The sequence below is a fragment of the Pseudorca crassidens genome, chromosome 11, assembly GCF_039906515.1.
Source record: "Pseudorca crassidens isolate mPseCra1 chromosome 11, mPseCra1.hap1, whole genome shotgun sequence".
NCBI classification, from domain to species: Eukaryota; Metazoa; Chordata; class Mammalia; order Artiodactyla; family Delphinidae; genus Pseudorca; species Pseudorca crassidens.
Window position 1 is genome coordinate 8255350 of NC_090306.1, and position 18806 is coordinate 8274155.

General features: G+C 34.2%; 1 protein-coding gene across 1 annotated transcript; it reads right to left on the reverse strand.

Annotated features, from left to right (window-relative positions):
* Window positions 1-12742: 12742 nt before the first annotated feature.
* On the reverse strand, window positions 12743-18263 carry LOC137201621 (NKG2-A/NKG2-B type II integral membrane protein-like). Its single transcript, XM_067695678.1, has 6 exons — window positions 17357-18263; window positions 16867-16965; window positions 16330-16383; window positions 15652-15803; window positions 13642-13742; window positions 12743-13320 (listed from the first exon to the last, which is right to left on the reverse strand). Exons 1-6 carry the CDS (start codon window positions 17541-17543, stop codon window positions 13200-13202), a joined length of 714 nt encoding a protein of 237 aa, XP_067551779.1. The 5' UTR covers window positions 17544-18263; the 3' UTR covers window positions 12743-13199.
* Between the last annotated feature and the right edge of the window lie 543 nt (window positions 18264-18806).

An 18806-nucleotide genomic window follows, 5' to 3' on the forward strand; every position in this document is an offset into this window, starting at 1 on the left:
TCTTAAAGAGATATATTCTGCGTTAGGATGGTGAGTTAAAAAACTTAAAAGGCAGGGGAGAGGTTACAAAAACTTACTTGTATAAAGAGACAATATAGGGCTTCCCTGGTGGCACAGTGGTTGAGAGTCCGCCTGCCGATGCAGGGGACACGGGTTCGTGCCCCGGTCCGGGAAGATCCCACATGCCGCGGAGCGGCTGGGCCCGTGAGCCATGGCTGCTGAGCCTGCGCGTCCGGAGCCTGTGCTCCACAACGGGAGAGGCCACAGCAGCGAGAGGCCCGCGTACCGCAAAAAAAAAAAAAAAAAAAAAGAGACAATATGTACAAAGAAATTCCAGAATCTTTCTCAATGCTAAGCATATATTCACCTTGCATCTGTCATCATGGAACATTTATTGAGGATGTGCTGAAGAGTAGTGATGTTTCAGTGACATGTGAAATTGCAGAAAGACATGACATTGCCTTCAGAAAACATACCTTCTAATAAATGGAATAAAACCAACAAAATGAATTTATGCAGAAAGAGTAATTTGAGTACAAAAGTACATGTATAGGTTGCATAAGGACATATTTATCTGACCTTTTAAAACTACTGGATCTAGAAATTTACAATGCTTTGCAAACAGCCTGGGTTCAAGTCATCTAACTGCCACCACTTCCACAAACTATGCAGAAACTAAATTCGTTAAGTGAGAAAAACCACCACGGCCTAATCCACAGGCCTTCTTGGCCAGTAACTAACAGTCTGGTTAACATGACTGAGCCTGTATTAAGCTCTTCCTGTGTACCATAAGGGGAGAAGGTAGTGAGGCACAATGCAATTTTGTGGTGAGAAACAGTCCTCTGGGCAGGATACTGACTTCAAGCTGCGACTCTAAAAGTAGATGTGGTCAGGGATGTTTACTGGACAGTTGCCTAGAAACACAAGCATATGATGTATGGCCATGACCAAGGGAAACTTTTGTAGTCTTGACTTTTCTGTAAATGTGTTTGGATTAATAAGAGACATGACAAAAAGATTCTAAAATTCACATGAGCAATGAAGTGAATAAATGGGACAGGGAGAAACAGAGCTGAGTCTGGATATGCATGGGCATATTGAAGCAGAATTGAAATGCTGAGTGATAAAAAAGTGAAAAATCTGCAAACACACTTGAAAAAATATTTATTCAGAACCTAAATATTTATTCAGAACACTTAGTGGGTATTACGTACTGTGCAAGGAACGTATGCTGCCAACTAGTACATTGTAGTAGAATGAACACAAGGCAGGTAATTCATAAATCTTGAACTTGAGCAGGGAGGGAAAGAGAAGAGATCACCATCTTGGCAACTAACTGATACTGCTTGACACAGTTGCCTGAGCTTGTAATGGATAAATAATTTCTTGGCCCCATCTCGGTTGAAACCTTCTGTAATTCTAAAAATAAACAATTCTACTGAGATGTCATTTCTTTCACAAAGAAATATTTTCATTATATTCACTTAGGCCATGCTAGAAAACTTCATTGTTTGTTTAATATCCATCTATATGATATAATGAAACTGAAAACTTTTCTCCTCCTGTGGTATTAACTTAGAATTTGAGAATAAACAGCATGTAAATAGTAACTCTTTTGAAAATGGCTCTCAAGTGAATCACATGCGTGACTTACAAATTAGAGGACTTCAAATTTCTATTAGCATCCTAGTTATTTTTGTTTGATTGCTTGTTTATTTGCCATTTGACCTCACACTTCCTGCCACAGCAGTAATCTCCACATTCATGGAAAAAAAGAAAGATGCTATTTACAACTTCTGCATCTTGCATCCAAGTGGATTTTGTGTTTACTTCAGTACTTTAAATATCAAAGAATAGTAGAATTGTGTAAATATCATGAAATTTGGACAGTACTTATCCCAGGTGCCCAAGGACACAGAGTTAGGAATAAGACAGCACTTTTCCCAAAGAAAAAGGCTCATTAGTTGAAGATCTAGGTAGAACCAAGGTCTCCCAAGTCACAACTTTTTTTTTTAAATGCACCTAATAGCAGTTGGTCAAATTCTAATTGATGTATTGCTTCTTCATTTGTTCCCAGTAGATTCATTTGTGTACACAAGAATAAAAATGCATTCAGTTTAAGCTCTACAGTTCTCACATTATCCTCTTGGAGAGTTTGAAAATAACTACTAAAAGCTTACAATGTTCCTTCTGTGGTGTTAGCCCATCTCCTGGAGCCTTTTTAAACTGCATTAATATTTTTCTCCATTATTTTACACAGAATTAACAACATCAAAGCACAACAGAATATATAAATAAACATACAAATAGGAAACTGCTGTATTTTCATGAAGGCTGTTTCTTGTTTCTTGTTTGAGCTAGTATCTGTTAAGGATTTCTGTGTGTCAAGCATATTGTTTGGCAATGGATATACATAGTTTAATAAAGTATACAGCACAATCCCTATCATCGAATTGTCCACAATCTATTAAAGGCATAGACATAAGCATATGGTTTTAAATTAATATGTAATTTGCAATGGTAGACACAATTACTGGGTAGTAGAGAAGCTAGGATTATACATAACAATTTTGCAATGGATGACCAGTATCGACTATGAGGAAATGGTGTTAGGGAAGATGTCCTTGATTAGGTGATTTAGAGGGAGTGTTTTTTAAAACAATATGTTAGATATCAAGTGGAACGGGGTTAACACATACCAAGAATTGAAGATGGAAATGACAAAGACTCAGAAGAAAGAGACAGTAAAATGAATAAAGAGAGCTATACACACTCCAGTACTGTTGGTTTATTAGGTGGGGTTATGAATATCTGGAGATGGATGGAACCTGGAACAGTCTGGAAGGACAAGAAGTGGGTGTGTGTGAGTGAGAAGAAAGATTCATAATCTAAGCTTGAATAGCACCATACAGTCAGTAAAAGCCCTTTGAGGAGTTTTAAGAAAGGATTGACAAGGTCAGGTTTCCACACTGTGGGCAGACAATTTGACCTGTTCAGAGGACAATAGATTTGATACAGATGGGGATAAAGAACAAATAAGAAAAATAGTTAGGGACAGTAGAAGTAAATAGTGTTTTTATCCAAAACTGTGATGTTAGGAATTGTGAAGATGACAATAATTGGGAGGTTACTCACATAGTTGATGACATTAGATCTGACAGTAGGTGAAGACAAGGGTGGGGACAGGGGGCTTCCCTGGTGGCACAGTGGTTGAGAGTCCGCCTGCCGATGCAGGGGACACGGGTTCGCGCCCAGGTCCGGGAAGATCCCACATGCTGCGGAGTGGCTGGGCCCGTGGGCCATGGCCGCTGAGCCTGTGCGTCCGGAGCCTGTGCGTCCGGAGCCTGTGCTCCACAACTGGAGAGGCCATGGCAGTGAGAGGCCCGTGTCCCGAAAAAAAAAAAGAGTGGGGAGAGGGAAAGGATAAGAAAGATGCATACGTTTTTATTTTTTACTGAATGAAATAATGATGGTACCATTAACATAGAGGATACTAGAGGAAGCAGTTTAAGGAAGGGGATGATGACCTAATATATAGACATAATAAGGTATAAAGCCAGCTGGGATTTTTAACCCATTTCTATTTTAAAATACAAATGGACCTCATGGGCCTTAGTTTTATGATTCAAAACACGAAGTTTTACTTTCTAAATATCTTTAATGTTAGACAGTTTGTTTAAAAAATACTCTGTGGTTTACAGAATTTTCTCTTAATAAGAAATGTCAAGAAGACAAGTTAAAAAAGAAATTTTCAAACGTGATGTGTTCTCAAGGTTAATAGGAATAATCATTATTACACTAAAACAGGGTTTGAGTGGTGGTTCCCGATGTGATTACAAACCAGAAAGCCAAATATTTCCTTGTAATTAGATGTTGTTTTAGATTATTAAAGACATATATGCTTGTATCTTTAAGAGCAATGACTCACATTTTCAGTCTCAGCGGAGTGATGCAGTCAAAAGAATGAAAACCATCTAAAAAGTACTTGCAAAAATGTGTACCTCATTTCTGTTTTTTTAATACTCAGAAGTGGTCAAGCACTAGGTCCATATCAACTTTTCTTCTCTCTTGACCTATTCTTCATCTTCTTTCTCTCTCTTTAGACTCATTGTTCTTTTTATTGTTCCTCACCAACACCGTTTATTTCTTTGGCCTTTCTGCTCCGACAGATATGAATTTTATTTGCCCAGATAAGTTCATTATTTCGTTTAACTTCTGTCAAATGTTATCTTCTAGAGTTTCTTTTCCTGAACACACTATTAATATGTTTTATTTCTTAATGTAACTTATTTTTACTTGTATCATTTATTCTAACCTGTTTATTTTGCTTTTTATATTTCTTCCTCACCAGAATATAAAATATGAAAGGACAGGAAGTTTGTCTCCTTCACTGATGTATCTTTAGCACATAAAATAATGTATGGTACATAATAAGTGCTCATCAAACATTAGTTATGAGTTTTATATATTTTCCATTATTTATTTGACATAATTGTTATGTTACGTAGATAAATATTTCTAGTCTTTTATTTATTGATTAGGGGGTGTACTGGGTTGCCTACAAAGTCTTCTGTTGCTCTAAGTTTATATAAATATTCTGAAACATTTCTAAATTGCCTTATTGATAATAATTTTTGCTTAAAGAATAATATGACAAACACTAATGTACCCACTATCAAGCTTAGGAAATATATTATGAATAGATGTAAAATTTTTATCTGCTCATTCATAATTTAATTCCCTCTTTTCCCTTTAGAGGATCCCTATTACCTATTTATTTATATCTAATACATACGGCTATGTCTTGCATGTATTTTTAAAAAGGACATAAACAATGTATAATGTGTATTTTTAGAATTATTTATATTGGCTCAAATTTGTATTTTTGACCTCCCTTAATATTGATATACTCAATATTGTGCTATTTTATTCACTTTCTTCATAAAATATAGTCTATTCTATGAATATAGGACAATATTTTCACCTATTTTCTTTTCTAAGGATATTCAGATTCTTCCTGTTTTTCATTTTTATTATCACTCAAAATTCTGTCTTGAATGTTCTTCAATATCTTTCCTTAACCATATTTACAGGAGTGTTTCTTCTAGACTATGTACTTACCAGTTTTGGGGTACTAGTATAAGTATATTCAAAACTTCACAAATATTGACAAATTGCTTTTCAAAACTTGTTATTACTTTCACCCCAAGCAGAAGTACATGAGAACTTCCATTTTTTTACACCATATCCATGATTTGGAATCTACAATCTTTTCATATTTCTAATATCGTGAATACAAAATTTTGTTAGGATGTCTTGGTTTGCCTTTGCATGATAATTACTTACATTTAACTTTTATAATAGTATCATTAAGGAATATTCAGGTCTAATTCTCTGTGAATTGTCTTTTCACATATTTTATGTTGAATCGGTTGCCTTTTTATGGACTTACATAAGTTCTTTGTATATTCTAGATAGAAATCTATTGTTAAGTGCACCCAGTGTAAATTAGTAAATGTTTAAAAACCCACTCTATGGTGGTGGGGAAGATCTCATTGGTAGAGTTTGCCAATTTTATTTGTGTAAGTACTCTGACCATAATCAAATTTAAAGCTACTAACCTGATACCACTGAATGCAGAATTGAGAAGGGAAGAGATTTATAGTAGTACAACATTGTACAGTATTTCAACAACCAGATATGATAGATGCAAATAACTTCATAAGTATAGTAAATTTAGCAAAATAACTAAAAATGAGTTTTGAGTATTTATTACTTTTATTGTTAGTATGATTTACAATATTTATATTTATATAATTGAATTTTAGTAATGATTGTGTTTAACAGCTTGTTTTCAAAATTCCTGAAATTTTAACAATAATCTCTTTTGATTAGCTATGAGCCCGATCCAGCAAACCACTCACTGATTGTATAATCTGTGCTAGTCTGGGTGTATCTTTCCAATCTTAATAATATATTTTACTGTCCAGATAATAAATTTACTTATTTAATTATTACTTTATAGCATCGTTTGCATTTATGATTTGGATTTTTGGAAATTTGATTGAGAAGTGTATCCTTCACCAAAGGTTTTGAAGTTTGCAGCTGTATTTTCTGTTAAACTTGTGAGGACGTCTTTCATAATTAGATCTCTGATATTCAATACTTTTCCACAGGGAAATGATTTTTTCCACCATCTTTATTGAATAATCTATTCTTTTCTTAGGATCTGTAATATTACCTCTGCAACCACATATTTATTGTTCAATATATTCATAGACTTTTTTTTTTTTCCAGAATTTGGTTCGGTTCCTCGGACTAATGACAAAATATATTCTTCATGCTCTTCACCCACACTGTTTTGACTATTCTTGGTGTTTTCCACTTTATATGATTTGAAATTGAGTGATACAGAACTCAGTCCCATCTGTGGACCCTGCAGTTGCCTGTGAACCAGCTCCAGTTCCTCCCTCTTTCAGGGAACCTCTGGAAAACAATGTCTTAGACAATCACTCACAGACAAAAGAACCCTTGTGGAGGTCCAGGCTTCCAGAGAAGAAGTTCCACCACACCACTGGAGCAAAGAATATGAGATTGGATGCATTAGAGAAGATAAGAGGAGCAACCTGACTTTACCTACGTTACCCTTCCTCCATGGAAACACAGTTTTAGGGCCAAGAGAGACCTTCTTGGCCCATGTTTTTTCCACTAGGAAAAGTAAGAGAGTGTGAGTGAGCACCCGGCCTTCTCAGCTATATGGGAGGCTGCCAAAGAGGTTGATTTCTCTCATGCCTCACCCAGGGCACTGAATCATATGTATAACTGGGGGGCTGAGAAGAGTCTAAGATAGCAGCAAATAGGACTCTAAAAGGGCATTAAAAGGATGCAGATCCTACTAACTGTGTCACTGGCTCCATCAGGAAACCTGCCTATGAGCCACTTGGATCCGCCCAACTGGCCCACAGGTACCCTCAGTAATAAGCTCACCTCACCTCAAAACACCCACACCCTGTAGTTGCCTCCCTGTGGGCACTCCCAACTGTAGCATAGAGAGTGAGCTTTGGCAGATGGCTAGTGAGCATGTGCAGAAACCTAGTCTGAATCTGAAGGCCAACAAGAGACCACAAACATGAACTTTAACATCATGTTTGTGAAAACAAAAGAAAGGCTTTCAGCATCCAGCCTGGTTCATTGCAAAATTACGATAAGGTATACAAACTTAAAACTTTTGCCACAACAGGGAGCACAAAGTGTGGAAAAGGTGCGTCCATAAAAGGTCCTAAAAAGCCTCAGAATCATTAGCAGTTTTGATGGAAGGTAATTCTCTCCTGAGGTCAGTGAGTAAATGGGAGAAGGTGGCCACTACTTCAAATACAAAGACAGCAATAGAAAACTTCAAGAAGCATGAAAAATGTCACCACCAAAGGATCACAGTAATTTTCCAGCAACCAACCCCAAAGACATGGAAATCTATGAATTAACCAATAAAGAATTCAAAATAGCTGTTTCAGGGAAGCTCAACGAGCTAGAAGAAAAAAAGAAAAATAATTCAACACTGTAAGGAAAACAATAAATGAAAAATGATAAGGTTAGCAAAGTGATACAAATCGTATAAAGAACTAAACAGAATTGAAGAATACAATAGATGAAACAAAAATATAATGGAAGCATCAACACCAAATGGATCAAGCAAAAGAAAGAATCTGTAAACTAGAAGACAAGACCTTTGAAATTATCCAGTCAGAGGAGAACAAAGAAAGACCAACTAAAAAAGTGAATAAAGCCTATATGATATATGGCATATCATCAAAAGAACCAACTTGCAGACTACTGGAGTTCCAGGAGGAGAGAGGGACAAGGGGGTGGAAAGTTATTTTGAAAAAATAATGGTTGAGAACTTCCCAAGTCTGCTGAGAGATTTTGATATCCACATTTATGAAGCTCCTGAGTCACCAATCAAAATCAACTTAAAGAGATTCTCTCCAAGACACATTATAATAAAACTGTAAAAAGCAATCAAGGACAAAGAGATAGTCTTAAAACTAGCGGGAGAAAAAGAAGATAATAACTTACAGGGGAACTCCTAGAGGGCTATGAGATTTCCAAGCAAAACCTTACAAACCAGGAGAGAGTGGGATAGTGCCGGGGAAAAAAACTGCCAAGCAAGAATATTCAACCTGGCAAATTTGTCCTTCAGAATTGAAAGATAAAGATCTTCTCAAAAAAACAAACAAAAGCTGAGGGAATTCATCATCACTAGACCTGTCTTATGAGAAATGCTGAAAGGGGTTCTTTAACCTGAAATGAAAGGATGCTAATTAGTAACATGAGAACCTAGAAAATATACAGGACATTGGTCAAGGTCAAATCCAGAATACTCTAATACTGAAATAGTATAAAGGTTAAAGGAAAAGAATATTAGAAATAACTATAGCAAAAATAATTTGTTTTTAAACACACAATATAAAAAAAGGTAAATTGTGATATGAAAAACATAAAAAGAGTGAGTAAAAAGGTAAGGTTTGGTTTGCAACTGAAGTTGTTATCAGCATAAAATAGACTGTTATATCTATAGCATGTATTATTTAAGCCTGAAGGTAACCACAAAGTGAAAACCTATGATAGATTCACAAAAAAATAAAGAGAAAAGAATCAAAACATACCACTATGGGAAATTATCAATTCACAAACAAATGCAGCAAGAGAAAGAGAAAAGAACAAGGAAACTACAAAAGATCCAGAAAACAATAAAATGGCTTAAGTAAGTGCCTGCCTGTTAATAATTACCTTAAATGTAAATGGATTGAATTCTCTAACCAAAAGGCATAGAGTGACTGGATGGATAAGAAAACTGAGACCCAACTACATATATACGTATAGGGACTCACTTCAGCTTTGAGGATTCACTTAGGCTAAAAGTGAAGGGATGAAAAACGATATTCCACAGAATTGGAAACCAAAATAAAGAAGGGGTAGTGATACTTATAACAAACAAAATAGAATTTAAACAAAAATGGTAACAAGAGCTAAAGAAAGTCATTGCATATAATGATAAAAGAGTTATTCATCAAGAAGATATAACAATGCAAATATACATTGTTCATACAATGTTCATTGCAGCACTATTTACAATAGCCAGGACATGGAAGCAACCTACGTGTCCACTGACAGATGAATGGATAAAGAAGATGTTGCATACACATACAATGGAATATTACTCAGCCCTAAAAAGAAACGAAATTGAGTTATTTGTATGTGGTGGATGGACCTAGAGTCTGTCATATAGAATGAACTGTCAGAAAGAGAAAAACAAATACCATATGCTAACACATATGTATGGAATTTTTAAAAAAATGGTACTGATGAACCTAGCAGCGGGCCAGGAATAAAGACACAGACATAGAGAATGGACTTGAGGACACAGGGTTGGGAGGGGAAGCTGGGGCAAAATGAGAGAAGTATTGACATATATACACTACCAAATGTAAAATAGCTAGTGGGATATAGCTGCATAACACAGGAACATCAGCTCCGTGTTTTGCGACCACCTAGAGGGGTGGGATAGGGAAGGTGGGAGGGAGGCTTTAGAGGGAGGGGATATGGGGATATATGTATGCATATGGCTGATTCGCTTTGTTGTACAACAAAACTAACACAGCATTGTGAATCAATTATATTCCAATAAAGATGTATATATAAAAAAAGAAACCCTTATTCTAGGTGAAAACCTGGATATGCAGAAGGGAAAGAAGAGTTGTAAGAATTATGTGGATATATTTAATGGATATCGAGTCGACAAAATATTAACAATAAAGTTTCAAATTTTAAAATACATATTTGTATTCGAATTCAAGGGAGCAAATACGGCATAAGCAGTAAATAAAGGTAGAAGGTAGTTATGTCTTTTCACTTTTCGAGAAAGGGTAAAGGTATTAATTTGTTAGACTTTACTGAGTTAAGAATTTATGCTGTAAAATGTGGGGCACTAATAACATAATATTTAAAACATTAAACTGACAACAGAGGATAGTTAAAATAGTTAAAATAGTTATTGTGAAAGATAAAAAGAAAACAACAAAAGAAGTGGAGTTCAAAGAAATGGTAGCATTCATCTCTGATTAAGGATAACTATATTATACTTAATTATATATACATACAATACATACTTATATATAAATAATATATGTAAATATATCTTAGAATAATTTAAAAATTATGTTAAATATAGAGTAACTTCCAATTTAAATTCTAAGAATATTTAAAATAACTGTTCACTATCTTAATGAGAAACTCCTTTAACAAAAGCCTAAAGAAAGAGGAAAGTAAAAAGATGAAAAATATACCATGCAACACAAGCCAGTAGAAAATTGCTATAGTTAGTATACTGTTATAATAGAAGGCAAGAGCCGTATTGGAAATGATGAAGCATGTTTCATAATGATAGATAGAGTATCTAAACTATTAGCAATGTTTTCTAAAAAATCTTTATGTACTTAATAATACAAGTTCAACATAAGTTTGAAAAAAGTGAACTATTACAAATAGAGATTTAAACGATTCTCTCTCACTGCTTACAAACAAGCAGATATCAGTAAGGCTAAAGAAAGATTTAAACTAGACAACTCATCAATACATATATGTAGAACACATACTATATACTAGTATGGACTATTCATATTTTTGTACATAGAAATTTTCAAAAAATACACTATAAATCATATTTCCAAGCATATTCATATAAAAATATAGAAGTGGTGTCACTGCAGTAGCCGCTAGGCAAGTTTGGCAAGTGGGCACTTGAAATGTGGGCATTCAATTTTAATTAGTTAAAAAAATAATATTTTAATATTGGTTCCTCTTTCACACCAGCCACTTTTAACAAAGATGTGGAATATTTCTAGCTTCACAGAAAGTTTTCTAACCAAACAGAATGCTCTTTACTATATGCAGAAGTCAATAACCAAAACTTTGAAAATCCTTATATGGTGTTAAATTCAGTAATAAATGTCTAAGTAACAGATGGACCATAGAAATGACCACAATGAACGTTCAAAATTTTTATAAGAATTACAAGGAAAATATAAAACCAAATGTCTGTCTTGTGAAGTATTGATTGCCTTAAATGCTTACCTTACAAACTAAATAAAACAAAACAAAGCAGAAATCCAAGCATGCATCACAAGAAACTAAAAATGGAAAAGCTAAATTTAGGTGAAATTAAAACCAAATGAAGTAGAAGGAAGAAAACAATAAATAGTACAAAATCAAGACAAAGAACAAAATTACAATAGAGAGGAACAAGGCCAAATGTATTCTCATTGAAAACATTTAATAAAATTGATAAAAGACTGCTGAAAGAAAGATGAGGAGAGGGAATCCCTGATGGTTCAGTGGTTAAGACACCATGCTCTCACTGCCGAGGCCCCGGGTTCATTCCTTGGTCAGGGAACTAAGAGTCCACAAGCCATGCGGTGTGGCCAAAAAAAAAAAATTTGAGAAGAAACAAGTCTTTTATGTCTATAATAAATATGGGGATACCATGTGGTTTTTACAGATAAAAAAAGCAATATTATGAAAACATTTTAGTATCTATAAAAAATAGAAAAATCCTAAATTGAAAATTACCAAAATGCATCACAAAAAATAGAAACCTGAGTAAACCTAACACATATTGTAAAGAAATTGAGTTCGTTATATAAACCTTCCCACAGAAAAGTTCTAGAAGCTCAGATGGCACTAGTAGTGAATAATAACACTTGAAAACGTAGCAGTACTCTTTCACAAAGGTCCAGGTAAAAGAAAAGGAAATGCTTCCTAAAAATAGCCTTGGTAACAACTTGTCAAGTACATAACGTAAATGAAAACTCAGTCAAATTTCTTTGGGAACACAGATAAAGAAAAACTTCAGCTTGACCTAGATATAATATATGCATTGATTTTTTAAAAAAGGACAACACATGATCATTGTGATTTTACTTCAAAATGCAAGACTGGTTTAACATATGAAAGAAATAAAGGTAATTTACTTCATAATCATTATACAGAGAAAACGTTTATCATTCCAACTGATGGAAAAACAATACAAATGTAACGTCAATTGATTATAAAATTTGTTTGAAAAATGAGAATATTATGGAACTGTTTTCATATGAGAAACTTATGATGAAAAAAACCTTAAGATGAACCTCATATTGATGAAATACTGAAATCTTTTCCTCGAAAATAGAAAAGGATACATATAGAACCTTTACTGTACCTTCTATTCGACATTGAAAATAAAATCCTAGCCTATAAAAATAAGTCAAGAAAAAAAATTGCATCTGGAAAGAAGAAATGAAGTATGATTATTTACAAATGCAAGAGCTGTTATATAAAAATCCAGAAGACTATATATTTGAAATGACAGAATTAATACATAAAGTCAGAGAAATCATTGGCTATAAGACCAATATGTAAACCTCATTGTATTACTGTTTACAGCAGCAAAACTTACTAAAAATTTTCAAATGAGGATGTCATTTACAAAAGCATGAGAGTGAAATACCAATGTATCTTTAAGAACTCAATATAGAAAAATACAAAATATAATAGGGAGAATTTAAAGAAAACCTAATTCATAGAGAGATAAAGCATGATATTGACTGGAAGAGCCAATATTGTAAAGATGACTATCTTTACAAATTACTTTGAAGATTAAATGCAATCCCAAACATAATTCCAGGATTTTTTTTAAAAACAGCTTTATTGAGGTGTAATTTACATGGCATAAAATTTATCCACTTAAAGTGTATAAATCAGTGATTTTTTTTCTTTAGTATATTCACAGAGTTTACAACCATCAACAGTAACAAACTCTAGACATTTTCATCGCCCCCAGAAGAAACATAGTAACCATCAGCAGTCATTTTCCAATCCTACCTCTGCTCAGCCCTTGGTAACCAACAATCCACTCTCTGCCTCTAGAATAGGTTTCCCTCTTCTTGATATTTCATATAAATGGACTCACACAACATGCGATCTTTTACAAAGGTTGAAGGCCATAAAAATAATGTAGAGTAAAAACAGCCAGACACAAAAGTAACGATATCTATACTTTTTGGTGTGCATATTATATTTCAATATAATTCATTTTAAAATTTATACAATCATAATATTATTTCCATTTCATAAAAGTTAAAGTTACTCAACAGCATCCAAACTCACGTTTTCTCAAGCTGATCCTTGCAATTATATGTATGTGGAAGCTCACAACTGTCTGATCTAATGCCATCTGAATAGAGCAGAGCACAGTTACGTTCATCAGGTGATCGGTCTGTTATACTGTAATGGAAAAAAAAGCACAATTCTGTTATATCATATGAGGAAAACTCATGAAACAATAGCATTTTCCATGTCACTGTAATAAAAGATATTTTGAAAATGGGTAATGATATTTTAATATAATTTTAGTAAGAGCTTGTTATTAGGGAAATGGGCTATTGAGGAGCCCATTCTTTAATAACTATATCAACATTTTATTAACTTTCAACATCCTCCTTCATCTTTCTATAATTCAACTAAAACAAATGTTTTAATATTATTCTTAAAATTTTTATTTTTAATCTCTTCCTCCTCTATACAGTATTATTTTTAAAAACTTACTGTAGTTTGTAAGTTGAACCATTTAGCCACATCCATGGATGATCACGGCCTTTACGAAAGACTGAAATCCATGACATAATTGATAGAGACATCAGGAATTTCTAGCCCAAAATAAAGAATTTTCACTTAAATAGTCGTCTTGAAAGATTTTTATTAATTTTTCAAAGGCAAGTAGTGTGTTCTTTCATAGGATCCTTAGTTTTCTGAACAAAATGAGTGTTAAGAGTCTCATCTAACACTAAAAATATATTAAAGTTCAAAGTTTTAATACTGCCAAATACATTAACCAAGGTCAGTACTTTTGATGTAAAATTAACTCAAACAGTTATGCTTAGCAGTTTCACTGTTTTTCTTAGGTTAATAAGGAAAATTCTGATTCATGTAATTCAACTGTTACCCATGTTGTCAAAACTAACACAGCAAGGCTTTAAATAAGATTTTAGATTCTGTGACATCCATTTCTCAGGATACTGTGACCATATCAATGGATTTCTCCTCTATGTTTCTCAGAGTTTCGGTTTTAGAAGGAAATTAAGGGAATGAAATTGAGAAAATAAGTGACACGAAAGCCAAAGATTTGGTTTCCTGGGGCTCACACCGTTCTTTGACTAGATCAACCCCCAATCACTCTGTTTCTGTGTTGCTAGAATCCAAGGGACCAGACAAGGAGTCAGAGACTCATTTCTCTCAGCTGCGCCCAGCTAGGTACAACTGTAAACACTGGAACTAATGAAAGACACAAGTCAAGGAGAACTCTGAAAGGTGGAAAGAGAAAGGCGAAATGGTTTGCGACCCTGGGGTTAAGGAACAACTATTAGGGGCATCTTATATCCACCACCCAACCGAAGAAAGTGACCTAGGCCTGCTGCTTCCCAACACCCAGCCTAGCCATTCCTCCTTGGTGTTGAGGGGAATCCTGTGGGCGACACCAGGTGAGCCTTACAAGGTGATCCAGCAGGACACCTGCTAACAAGAAGCAGCCAGAGTAAGGGCTTCTTCTCCCCCTCCACCGAGAGATACCAGAGTTGGGGGGTAGGGGTGGAGGTGGGACCAGCGAAGGGGATCCCATGACTAAAAGTACTGAACCCAGGAAGCCTCTTTATATCTGAGGGCATAAGACTCCATCTGTAACCAGAGACATTGGGTAGATTGGATTTTAAATGTTATATTTACATAATGAGCAGTGGAAATTTACAAACTACACATAAATGCAATAATATGGATGAATTGCAAAAATAGCATATGGGGGTGAGAGGAGACAAGAAGAAAAATGCATACTCTATGATTCCATGTATATGAAGTTCAAAAACAAGCAAAGAGGGGCTTCTCTGGTGGCGCAGTGGTTGAGAGTCCGCCTGCCGATGCAGGGGACACGGGTTCGTGCCCCGGTCCGGGAAGATCCCACATGCCACAGAGCGGCTGGGCCCGTGAGCCATGGCCGCTGAGTCTGCGCATCCAGAGCCTGTGCTCCGCAATGGGAGAGGCCACAACAGTGAGAGGCCCGCGTACCACACACACACACAAAAAAACAACAACCAAGCAAAGAGATTCTATAATATCAAAAGTCAGGACAGTGGGTATACACGGAGGGTGGAGAAGTGATGAGAGAATACAGAGGAGTGGGGCTGCTATGAAGTGGAAACTTCTATTCCACGATCTGATATGCAATTACATGGTTCTATACATTTTGTGATCAATATGCAAAATCATGATATGTTTATTTTCCTTTATATATTGTAAAATTAAATAGCACAGTTTATTGTAGAAAATAATAGCATTTGTAGAAACATGTTTTTTTTATGAAAAGCAAGAACTGGAAATTATCAAACGTGTATTAATGGTATAAAAATATAAATAGAATATCATAAAGTTGTATTCTGTTGTTTAATGGAACATTAATAGGCCTTAAACAAACTGCAAATATGTACAAAACCACAAGTGAATCCTAGCAAATATAATATTGACTGAATCAAGCCTTTAACAAAGTGTTTGCAACATTTAGTATCTTACCATTTCTTCTTCATTATCTATATAAAGCAGAGTAGAGTTCTTAGCAGCACAGGCCGTCACACTCTCATTCCATGTTTTGTTTTCCAAATGAATACAATAGCAATTGTTGGAATATGTAAACCACTGTTTTGGACAATGACCAGCATGACATTCTGAAGAAAGATTGTGAATTATTATCTAAAAACAATTTGAATTAAAAAAAATGAAAACTAACTTACATATATGCATAGGTATAAATATATATGTGTGTATATATATAAAACACATCTATGCACCCTCAAGGCTGGTGCATATAAAACAAACCACACTCATACATTCACAGAAGTGTCAGTCTCTCACCCCCCAATTTATGTCTCCGTATAAAGCAAACACACAGAAATAGCCACTCTTTACATGTCCTGAAAATCAAGAAATGAAACCTCTGTTTTAGAATAGCAAAATTATTTGTCTCTTATCATATTACAGAGGGAGGAAATTTGAGCCAGTGGCAACAGTGGGTATGGTGATCATATTGTTGCATAGGGAGAAACACTCTCCTATAATCATTATTTATGAATATTTGTTGCCGTATTTTGTAATTTATGTTCAACCCCAAAATCTATTCTTATTTTCACTAGCCTAAGATAGAGACAAAATACAAACTGTATTTATATCAGAACTTTGAAAATCATTATGTACCTTTCTGGAGCCTTTTTATCGGAGAGGAGTTATTCTGCTCCCGTATTGCAGTAGCTACAAAATTAATCATTATAAAAGTTAATATTGATCTAAATAAATCATAATGATTGTAGTTTCTGAGTTGAAATTTGGTTTATTGCTTAGGATCAGAATAATCTGGAATAAAATTGATTTTACCAAGAAAAATTAAGTAATGAAGATTTGGTTGAAAAAATATTTCAAAAGCCTAAAGGAACAGATCACCATCTCTTATAGTATTTGTTTTAACCAATCTCAAGAATTAATTTGTATTTCTCAATAAGATCTTTCAATATCCTAAAGCATGCTTTTGAGTTACGAAATCAGAATATACATATACATACTCTCTGTAATTATTGTGTTGTATACTTTTGACAAATTCAGAATAACCATTCCACATTTAGTCTAAATGCATACATTTTAATGAGATGCCCATTCCATAATATTATGAACTGTTTAGAGGCACTGACCATCATTAAAGTGTAAAGTTCCCTTACAATTTTTCAAAAATCTACTTACAGGGAGTAAAAACTATCATTGTTACCACACTGGACATCAAAACAAGGCAGATGATTCCCAGAACCCCAGCAATGAGCTTCTCTGGAGGTGATGGTAAATCTGCAGGGAAAGAAAAGGAAACACTGAGAAAAGAGTGATGGTGACAGTTGTTTAGAAAGTTTACAAACAAGAGAACCCACATAAACAGGGAGTTATATATATAAACTTGGACCCCAAGCCCATTTCTACCACTATAATCTTTCTCTCAGAATATACCTTTGCATTTTCAGCATATATAACGCTTCATGAGTTGTTGATCAAAGACTACAAATTACAGCAATGCCAGAATAAAAGTAGTCCTCCAGTTTCACATTAGAATCCCATCTCCAACTTCAAGTTCTGTTTCTCAAAATGAAAAATATGTGAACTTATCCCCTACTCCTTCTCCAACCTCTGTACTCCAACTGCATATCCTAGAACAGTTCCATCATGTGACTATTAAATGTTTTACCTTTGCAGTGGTAGTTCTTGTCATTCCCTCGAAGATTCTGAGAAGCATTTTGAAGATTTGATTCTGCATAGGTTATTTCCTGCTCAGTTATTGAAATGGGACTTTTAGTGCCCTTAGGTTTTATTTGCTGCCTCTTTGAGTTCTTGGCTACCTTCAGTTCTGCATAGGTTACTCCTTGGTTATTCATCTCTGCAGCTGAATTATGTCAGACAGTGCTCTAAGCGTACTTAGGAATGAATGGTGTATGTAAGATGAGATCCCTAGTACAGTAAAATGGGCGGGGTAGAGTCTAGTGCTCACTTCGCAGTAGAACAATCTTAAGGCCTGGTTTTAAATTCCTTAGAGCTTTAAACAAGTGTCTCATGGTAGAATACTTTTTTTTTTTAAGTTATTCTACATTTGACAATATATTTTTGGTTGAAACAATGAAAAGCAATAAATTAGGGAGGAGTAAAGAAGTTCATGACTAATAATATCCTAGTCAGATTCCACAGAAATATTTTAACACCATTATAATGCTTGTATTAAAATTAAAATGTTTTATTAGAAAAGAGAGATTCACCTATATTTATGATAATTTTGAAATCCAGTAATGGTTAAAGATAGAGTATTTTAAAGATGGGGAAAGAGTAATGTTGGCATGTACAACAATCTCCTACACTAAATTACATTATTTGGTGACTTACATTTACTTATGAAAAGTGTTACCAAATGGTCGTTATTTTGAATGGTTGAGGAGTTCTGAGAAGACATTAAAAATTGAGGAAATACTTCATGTATTGGAAAATGTTACATGATACACTAAACTTATATATAACCTAGACAATATTGAAAATAAAACAACAGAAAAAGACTAAAAAATACTTAGTTTGTAAAAGTAATCGATAATTGACTTAATGGCTAAGATATGAACCCACAAAATAATAAACAAATATAAGTAATTTATGGAAGAACACTGTTAATTCAAACTTGCAGAAAGATCCTATAGGTGTCAAAGTTAGTAAAGGTCATTTTAGTTGTATAAGTGATGGTAATTACTTATAAAAATTACTTATAAAAAATCCAGATAATATAACTTAATAATTCAGTCAATGGATGCTGTAGTCAGAAAGACCTGGAAATAAACTATGGCTTTGAAACTTACAAGAGTGTGACTGTTAAAAAATTATTTAGTATCTAGTAACCTATCTTACTAATCTAAAATGGAAATAAGAATAGGTAATATCCAATGCATGTAACACTGAGCACTCAACCTGACACTTATAAGTTCTCAACAAGTATCAGTTTTAATTATTATTTTAGTCACAATTTCTATGTTACTATTTCTAATTCATATCAGTTAGACCCTGTTAAGTAATTTATTAAGCAGGAGTGTCTTTAATTAGCATGGTACATTTTTTTGCAGTGTTTGTTCAATTTTTTAAAAAATTCTTTCATTACTTACAATTAA